The sequence below is a fragment of the Crocodylus porosus genome, unplaced genomic scaffold (genome assembly GCF_001723895.1).
Source record: "Crocodylus porosus isolate Cpor-Errol unplaced genomic scaffold, CroPor_comp1, whole genome shotgun sequence".
NCBI lineage: Eukaryota > Metazoa > Chordata > Crocodylia > Crocodylidae > Crocodylus > Crocodylus porosus.
Window position 1 is genome coordinate 196,128,205 of NW_017728886.1, and position 10,134 is coordinate 196,138,338.

The 10,134-nt window shown below is 43.4% G+C and overlaps 1 protein-coding gene across 8 annotated transcripts in view; it reads left to right on the plus strand.

Moving 5' to 3' along the window:
• The window catches only part of DTNA (dystrobrevin alpha), a 275,178-nt gene that overhangs the window by 251,236 nt on the left and 13,808 nt on the right, over positions 1 to 10,134 (plus strand). For all 8 annotated transcript variants that reach the window (XM_019547677.1, XM_019547666.1, XM_019547688.1 and 5 more), the window contains 3 exons: positions 6,341 to 6,430; positions 6,939 to 7,107; positions 8,062 to 8,194. In XM_019547677.1, coding sequence (XP_019403222.1) covers positions 6,341 to 6,430; positions 6,939 to 7,107; positions 8,062 to 8,194 — 392 coding nt within the window. The remainder of the gene's footprint in view (positions 1 to 6,340; positions 6,431 to 6,938; positions 7,108 to 8,061; positions 8,195 to 10,134) is intronic.

The window sequence follows — 10,134 nt, forward strand, 5'->3', positions numbered from 1 at the left end:
TGCTTTAACTCAAAATGGGCAGCCACTTGGTTGAGGTTGCAGCTCCATTGGAGCTGGTCAGCAGCCTACTCCTCCCTTGTCTTAACATTGGCATCTGCTTTCTTGAGGTATGCCTTCAATGTGTCCTTGTAGGATTTATGCCTGCCACCATGAGATTTCAGGCCATTACTAACCTGGAAGTAGAGCACTTGTTTTGGGAGTCAAGAATGAGGCATCCATACACAATGTCTGGTCCACTGAAGTTGGTGCTTGAAGATCACTGACTCTCAAAACAACCAGGTGCACAGTGGATCCTGTGCTGGATCTCTTTTATTAATGTTTGCTCTCTGAGAGAGGTGGCTACTGAGGTAGGGGAAGTGCTTGACTTGCCTCCAAAATCTTTCCCTCAATAGTAATTTGGGGAGTAGGGGTCACATTTGTGGCCTGAGGCAGGCTGATAGAATACTTTAGTCTGCTTGATGTTGAGAGAGAGGCTCAGAGTTCAGTAGGCTTCTCTGAAAACACCCAGTACAGTGTCCTTTCCAAAAGGAAGGTGGTCCTTAATGAAAACCAAGGTGACAGTCAGAAAAATGGACAGCAGAGTTGGGGCTTTACCCCAGTTCAGGGTCAAGCCTGAACTTGAGTCCCAGAGCTGCTTAACCCCAGTTCAGATGACAAATGGATCTGTCTCTCAGCCACTACATAAAACAGTCAGAGTCATCTGGTTGTGGAGAAACCTCAAGACCTTGATGTCCTTTTCTGGACACCCAAATCTGGCTGGTACTTTCTACACTGTGATTCCAACAGGACTTCCTCAAGAGAAGGTAGAAGATGGTTCAGTAGTTTCCACACACTGATTTATCTCCTTTCTTGAAGATAGTCATGATGTTGGCATTCCTCAGATCCCCAGGAATCTCTTTGTTTCAAATGCATGGAATAAATTTGTGGAGTCTCAGGACCAGTTCCTTACCATCAGCTTTATAGATGTAAGCAGGTATGCCATCCAGCTTAGTGGCTTTGTTGTTTTTGGTTTCCTTGTTTGCACACCAGACGTCTTATAAGATTGATTGGGCTGGTAAGGGGTCCCTTTCCAGGATGTCAGGGGATGGATTCAATGGTGGTATCCACTGGGCCTCTGCAGATAGGGAAGTATTTGATTCGGATTTGGCCTATTCAGAGGACAGTGATTCAATTCGGTGATTTGAATCACTGTCCCCATTTGATTCAGCTGAATCAGAATCAGAGATTCGACAATGATTTGGCACTGATTCGGAGATTTGGAACAGCCAGGGACAGGCAGGCACAGTCAGGTGGCTGCAGGTTCTCCCACAGTTCCACCAGCTGTGCCTGCTTCTCCCCATGTGGGGAAACCCATGGGAGAAACCCTAATGGCTGCCCTGCCCAGTCCAATTCCCCACCAGGCCCTAGCCTCCCAGCACTTAAAAAAAGCCCCGCATTCACCAGCAGCAGCAGGGGCTCTGGGGTCTCCTGGCAGAGCCCCCCCCCACATAGCCCCCACTCCCAGATCACCCCCCCTCACCCAGCCTAGCCCCGATGGGCCCTGTCACCCGGCTCCAGCAGTCCAGGAACGAAAACAAATAAGCAAACAAAAAAAAATGCACTCAGCGGCAGTAGCAGCGGCAGTGTGAGCTCTGGGGCCACATGGCAGAACCTCCTTGCACATCCGCCACTCCCTGATCTCTTCCCCTGCCCAGCCCCACCCGGCCCCAGCATCCTGACAATTTTTTTTTAAAAAGCCCCACCACACTCACTGGCTCTGGCAGCAGTGATCAGGACCTCTGGAGGCTCGTGGAAGAGCCCCCCACACAGCATAGGGCAGTGGGGAACAGCATGGATCTCCCCCCCCCACCATCTGGCACCCACACAGCAGCTGCCCCCGGTGCAAGTGCAACACAGCTCAGCAGGGCACTACACACAGTTTGGGAGCTGGGGCCACTGGCGCTGAGTGGTGCTGAGCTCCAGCTGATGTGGAGCTGCCCAGCTCCCCCCAGACAGTGTGTGGTGCTCTGCTGAGCCATGCCACATGCACGCCATGGGGCGGCTGCCATGCAGGTGCCATGTGGAGGGGCAATTCCTACTACCTCCCACTGCCCCATGCTGAGCAGGGGATTCTGCCATGAGTGTTCAGACGCCCTGATCCCCACTGCTGCATCCAGTGAGTGTAGGGCTTTTTTTTCCTTTAATAGTCAGGATGCTGGGGCCGGGCAGGGCTGGATGGGAGGGGTGAGATAGGAGAGCAGGGGCTGTGCAGAGGGGCTCTGCCACATGGCCCAAAAGCCCCCCCATCCACTGCTGCTGCCGGTGAGCATGGTTTTTTCTCTCTCTTTTTTTTTTTTTTTCAAGTGCTGTGAGGCTGGGGCCGGGCAGGAGATGGGGCCGGGCAGGAAATGGCGCCAGGCAGGACAGCCCTGGGGAGACCCTACAGCCACCCAGCTGTGCCTGCCTCTCCCCAGCCTATCCTTATCTCCATATCAATTCAGAGGCTTTGGATTCAATTTGGACCTTTTAATGGGTCTCTGATTCGATTCGGAGATTCAAATTTGGAGATTCGGCTGCTGAATCGGGCCAAATCTCCTCTAAATAGAATTGGCGACCCAAGCTTTGCACACCCCTACTATCCGCCACATTGGATTCAAGGGTCAGGATTAGCCCAAAGTGTTCTTTCTATCTAGGCTGGATAGATTCATTGTCTTTGAGGAGCCTTGAGCCATCCTGAAATCACAGGAAAGTAGGACCATGAGGAAGAGAAAGGCTCATTCTGCTTGGCAGAATTGCACCCCTGTCTCAACCCAGGTTCAAGACAACCATCAGGCTGTCACCACATGCATGCAGATTTGTGTCTGGAGATTGCCAGATTCACTAGTTTTGTCTCCAAAAAACCTCTGGAGGTTGGTACAGAAGAGTATGTTGTTTCCTGTGGTAGAAACCTGCCTGTGACTTTGTTTAAAGTAAGGAAGCTGGTGCACGGAAACAGCAACCATATGATCTTGACAAGGTGGACATTTGAGCCCAGTGGCAAGAGAGAACCATAGACTATAAGAGACCTCCATCTTGCTGCAGCCTTCTGTCTTTACAGCTGTTTAAATCCTGACATCTTCTGACTGATCTGCCACTGAGAACTTGAGGTTTGGACTGTAGTTTGTCTGAAACCTCCCCTCAGGCCTGTTTATCATGGGTAATCCTGCCAGGAGTAAGAGACTGGGCGACATAGCTCTGAGGGTCATTGGGATACACTGGCCTCTCTGCCACAACAAGGTCTCAGTCCATGAAGAGGATCTGATGTCAGATGGCTGCAGTATTAACATGTCAACCTCCCTCCCAGAAGAAAGACTTGTTCCTGGTCATTGCAAGCTGGATAGATAGGTTTTGTGTTGTTGAGTGGTTGTTCTCAGGGGAAAAGCAGACTGAAGAAGTGGTGCACATTTTTGCATTCTCATGGTGTTTATTAAAGCATTGTTATGGGATGCCCTGTACTTTACCTATTTATTTGTCAAATTACAAAAAGTTGGAAGATCATCCAAGCCTGATCATTTTGAATTTCTAAGATTACAGATTAAGTGACTGTCTGAATATAGGAGTAAATCACCTGCAACTTTCATTAACTTCAGTGAGAGTTGTATCCATGTATTTGACTAACACATTGAGCATTATTCAATCAAGATTTTTCCATAGGAAAACCATATGTTCATTGCAGTCCAGCTAGAGTAGGGATGGACAAAATATGGCCCACAGGCCATATCTCACCAGCCAGTTGATTCTGTCTGGCCCATGGATAAGTTTTGGGTAGATGTATATCATGTTTGTTACCATGTTAATAATTTGTTATTTTGATTAAGTGTGGCAACGACATGAAGAATGGAGAACTGATGCTTGCATGTGGCCCTTCTGACTGCTGTGCCCGCACTTGTCCACCAGAGGGCAGTGGGGCCCAAAGCTTTCCCCTTGCCCTTGCCCACAGAAAGGCAGCAGAGCTCTGGGTATGGCCTGCTGCAGCCATGTGCAATGGCAAAGAGAGCAGTGGTATCAGTCCAGGGGCCTTTTGTACATGGGCAGAATTAGCAAAACAGCCCAAAAATGTCCCACAGAGAAATGTGTGGCAACCCTGCCTGGTCCCATCCCCAAGCTCCCATGAGCTCTGCGGACAGTAGGTGGGCACAGACCACTCCTCTGTGGAGCCAGTGACAACAGGACACTGCTCCGCACTGTCTGCCCCAACCCTGCTACTTGCCTTGTGCTCATGTGGATTTGCTGCTTTTGGGGAGTCCACAGTGACTGTGCTGTGCTCTAGGTGGCTGCGGCCATGGCATAGCCCAGCACCGCCTGGCCTCAGTGCACAGCGGGGTGTGAAGTGTGGCCTACACCAAGTCGATGGCAGTGCAGCCAGAGGGGAAGGTGTGGGGGCCATGGGCAGGACCTGGCACTGGGCACCACCACAGCACAAGGAGGACACAGTTGCATGGAGACTGTAGCAACATGGCTGTGTGTTGTGACTTGGGAAATGTTTTGTGGAAATATTTATGAAAATATAACATTTGGAAAATTGTGTGGTAATTTGGGAACTTTTCTGGAATTGTGTGTGGAAATGTGATGTGCAGAAAACTGGTCATGGCACTAGTAGTATAACATTTATACTGTAAATGCCATAATTTTTAAGTATAGCTGTTGTTAAACACTATTAATTTTACATGTGCAGCCACCAAAACTCATTAAATGGCCCTCCAGCCCAAATAATTACCTACACTGAGCTAGAGGATTATTTTCTCACCCATGTTACCAGGTTTCTGTATTTTCTGTGAGAAAACGAAAAGACCGACATAGACATCAACCATTTGTTCAAAAGCAATTTCCCGAAGAGCTTAAAGAAAGCAAGATAATTTAGTGGACCCATTAAAGTTGCTATAAATAATACTTGGATTGCCTCAAGCAAATGCTTTTACATACACACAAGTGTTTTATTTATATTAAATGGTGGATCGGGGGAGCCCAATCCCAGGCTCCCCCTGTACCAGCAAGAAGCAAGTTCCTGCAGCTGGGAGCCCCCTTAGCTGACATGGCTCCCGGTCGCAGGGGTGCATGGTGCACCTCCACAGCTGGGAGCGAGCATCAGCTAGGACCTCCCAGCCTCGGGTGTCCATGGGTCCCCACAGCTGTGAGCTCCAATCAGCTGCACAAGCCCGGACTACATGTGCAAATAAAGGCTGGATAGAAACCAGCTATTCAATGATTACACATTTTCCAGCAATAACTGTATATAGCTGATGAGACCTTTTTAAAGTGACATCGTTCATTTGCATGCGTAGCCCGTCTAAATTAATTGTGCTATTAACCAGGTAATTGCATGATACACCTGTCCTGTTGAGAGGAGGTCTGCATGTGACTTAGTACCTTTGATTTACTTCCAAGAAGTATTTTAACTGTGATATAGCAACAATAAAAAGAACTACTTATACATTTCAATTGGGAGTTTCTTTTAAAAAAATAAGCCAAGACAACCAACACCTCTGTAAAGGTCAGTCATCTTACAAGACTTTCAGATGCCAAATTCTGCCAGTTCTGTGCCTCATCCATTCTGAGGATAACTGTCGGTTTTAGAATTAATTCATTGTTTATCATTGCCTTAATTACAGTAAGATTTGTTTGGGGTGTAACATAGCAGAGACTAGGACTACACTTCACCAGCAGTCACAGTCCTGGAGGTGGAAATTTGCACTTTCCTCTAATAATCTTTCCTGACTGATGTGTCAAGTAGTGCTGACAAGTTCAGCAGGAGACCACTTCTAGCTCTTCTTCTGGTGGAGTCAAGGTCATGGCAGAACAGGGCTATTTAGGGAGGCGTTGGTGCTGTTTTTTTTTTAAAAATGGGAGTAGATTGTGGAAAATGCCAGAAGAGCCTGAGGAGGAATGAGAAAAGAAAATCCACATTGGTCTGAATGTTTGTTCAAAATCTATCAAAATTGTAAAGATGTGTATATGGCAATAATACTGATATTAAATAGAACTGGGAACTTGTAGAGAAATAATTTCTATCCACCTCCCCCAGGCCTTTCAAATAGGTTCAGGTCTGATTTAATATCTTAGCCCTCATCACCACACAAATGTGAATTTTACTGTAATAAATAATGTCCAAATTTTGAGCATTGTGACTAAATGAATCATGAGATTAGGCCGCTACTGCATACAGCGTAAGAAAATGAAGCCTTGCATAAGACCCTTTTTAAGGACTTTGACATTTTGATGTTATGATATTAGAAACCTAGTATAAGGTTAAAACTATGTTGTACACATAACTTGTGTCTTAAGACAAATTGTAGCACTATGTTGTGACTTTCTTCTGTCTCAGGTGCAAGGCGAAATTTAAGAAATGACTTACTGGTGGCAGCTGATTCAATCACCAATACCATGTCTTCTCTGGTAAAAGAGCTAAACTCAGGTGAGTGACACTTAAGGGCATGAGCACAATACAGTAATCTTCCATGCATATAAAAAAAGTGAATCTGGGAAGATAAATCAGAGTGTAGTTCTGGATATTTTTTCTGTTTAATGGAAATTAAAAATAGTAATGAAAAGAGCATTGCAATTTTCAAAGTTATAAACATTCAGGTGCAATTAAATATTAGGAAACCTGTTTAGCATAATAGCATTTTTGGTGCATATGTAAATTGTATTATATAGCATGCCTATAATTAGTAGCATGTGTGCTAAGACAACTAAAGGCTGCATTATGCTGTTCCACCACAAAAAATCTGCTTAATCTCTGTCATTAGAAATACACCATATAGATGTTGTGTCACGGTTGCCTGAAGCATACTGACTATTCACAGTTATGGAAATATTGTAATTCTGAATTGGAGAAGCTGGCACTTGTTTAGAGAAACAGGTTAGTGGACTTGGTTCTTGTAAAAATTAAATGTAGTTGTAATCACCTTTGTGTTTCCCAGAGGTGGGCAGCGAGACTGAGAGTAATGTCGATTCTGAATTTGGACGGACACATTTTGATGATCTTGTCCCATCACCAACTTCTGAAAAAGCTTTCCTTGCACAAATCAATGCCCGGAAGCCAGGATACATTCATAGTGCAGCTGCCACAGGATCTATTCGCAGTGACATGTGAGTAGTTTCTCTATTTGTTTTTTAACTACGTTTGGTATAGAAATTATATAAATAATATGCATGCAATCTTTTCTTTCACTCATCTTCTCATAGTATAATTTAAGTACAGGAGGTTCTATATATGTAAAATGACCTTGGTAGGCTAAAGAAGTCAAGGCGATCAGGATTTGATACTCTGGATTCCAAACTGAAATTCTTATGAACCCAAGATCAGAAGCAAACTTACTAGATTTTAACTAGGGATTCAAAAATAAAGACTTTTTATTTGTGAATATTTAGCATAGAAAAGATGGCAGATATTAATGACCAAGGTTGAGCTAGCTGAAGAATGACAATTCTGCCTCATAATTTTTGAACTTCTCAAATTTGTTTTCAGTCTCTACTGGAATTAAAATAAAAACCTTAGAAATTTCTGCACAACAAAATTGTATCAACATGTCCATTTGGGGAATACTAAAATGTTCTTGTGTATGCTGGACTTGAGGAAACTATTGCCTCGAAACCATTACTAAAATAAATAGTTTTGTCAAGTGTTTCAGTGTCAACAAAAGTGTCTATTTAATTGAAAAACTTATGACTAGATCCAAATGTAGGGTCTGATGCAAAGCACAAGGAATTCAGGGGCATATTTCTAATGACTCCACTGAGCTTAGGATCAGGTCCAAATGCTTAGTTTTACTCTTAAGGAAGTTGAGAATCTTTGCTTTGTTGATTTGAATGGGATTGTATCCTGAATTCAACCTTAGCGGGCAATACCCTTTTGTTTGTTTCATGGATGCTGAATCACTGAAGAGGCAGGATTTGTGGGAAGGCTGCAAGGACAAAACAATTTGAAGACCTGGTGTACAGACTAAGGACATAACACCCACTTCTCAGATTTAACTAAAGGATTTTCAGAGAAGTTCTGGTATCACAATATCATCATCTTAGGAGGCTATTTATTGCCTTTAGGGTTACAGAAGATGGAGATTCCTATGTTAGAGCAGATGATGAGAACTATGAAAATGACTCTGTTCGTCAGCTGGAGAATGAGCTCAAGATGGAAGAATATCTGAAACAAAAACTGCAGGATGAAGCCTACCAGGTAAGAGAAGGAAACACTTCTCCATACTGCTACAGTATGCCTCCTACTGTTTACTGTAGGTTAAAAATAAAAATGTCTTGTATTAACCCAGTATCTGTGATCACTGGTCTTTTCCTCTGCTTGGCTCTGTAATGCAGTTTCTTTTCAGGAGCTGTGAAGCTGTGACATTCAGATTCCAAGATGGTGGTGTTCTCCAGACCCTCACACATACTCTTTGTAAATACACAGCAAGAGCTTATCAATCAACACGCTTAAGGCTGACTTATTAACACTCACAAGGCCATTATCTGGTCCACTGTAGTTGCTGATGACCATATTGTCTGTTCCTACCAACCTGTTCCAACAGTTCTTTAAATTGATAGTCAACATTGCATGTAATGCTGAGGCTTCTTCTTCGATAATATAAAGCACTTATGATGGTCTCTCTGTGTTATGGGACTGAAGTCTCTTGTGCCAATTCTTTTAACTGGAATGTATTTGTCAGAATCTAGGTTGAAAAGCAAGATACATGAATGGCTCACATAATATCTCAAAAGTCTAAATGCTCAGCAAGAGAAATAAAGTAATAAGGATCTGATTTTGAGGATTCAACACATCTACATGGTCTGAATGTTAGCAAAGAGCACTTGAAGCTTGAAGAACCTAAGAAAGACCAACTGATAGAAAAACTCAAAGCACCCTATCTAGTTAATGTTCTGCATTTTTGAATGGAACAACAGATTGTCCCCTTTATTACATTAATTTTCCTCTGGTTATCTGGATACAAATATATTAAAATAAGTGTTTCAAAAGTCTATAGACTTGCATCAAGGGTGCCCTCAGCTCTGAGTTTGAAGTAGCCACCATCATTTTAACATAGCTCTATCATACAAGACTATGGTAGCTTCTAGAAAGTTATGGCTTTTATAAAAGATGGCTTCTAGAAAGCCATATCATTGTGACGATCTCTGAGGCTTCAATGACATTTCATCAGCAGCAGCATTGCTATGCAGTATCCCTGTAAAGCAGCAATGGGCAGGAACTCAACATTGTGTCACTGTTCTTATCCAGGATCAATAGCAAATGCTGTTAAGCTTGCACTAAGTAAATGAGATGCAACTGCTAAAACAGAACAGGGGAAGCAATGATTTTATTACTTAGCAGGAAAACCTTAATGGTAACATCTGTCAAGCATTATCATCACAGACTCAGTTGCAGAATTGGAACCAGTATAGCAGTACTTCAGCAACATTTACATGAGGAGACCCAGTAATTACAGTAGGATTACTCATAACAATACCCATTGCATGATATTAAGTGTGCTTGTATGTTGCAAATCTAGGGCTATTAGGGTGCGATGTATACATTTGAACAATTTGTTTCAGAATTGTTTTAGGTTCAACCAAAACAGATTTTTTTCTGTTTTCTTTTCCCAATACCGCTAGAAAGACATTGGTAAAATCCGTTTGCCACTGAATTCACCAGAAAATTTCCAGTGACTTCAATACAGCTAAGTTTTCATCCAAGGGGTACTCTTCCCAACATCATATTGTAGGCACTTTAGCTTGTTTCCACTGAGCACAAAACGAAAGAGAAAAGATTTAAAACAGTTAAATTGAGTGAAAAGACAGCTTTAAACTTTTCTTAATAGGATAGTCTGCTGGACTTTTGCAAAGAAGCTATGAGCTATATAGGTCTATAGGATAAATATTTGACAATAAGAAATTGTAAGTTAAACAATACTTTCCATTGGTGACTATGGTCACTATTATATTAACTGCAAGTAGTCATCATGGCTAGAGACAGACATTCAAAAAGCCTGAGCCTAAATTGATTCAGTCTTTGCAGGTTAGTCTAACCTGGCTAGGTTGAACTGGTTTGTAACTGTACAGACATCCCCTCTGGACTGAAGACACTCAAGCCACTGCAGGCATGTGCCTAAGCTAGAAGCTGAGGCGGGG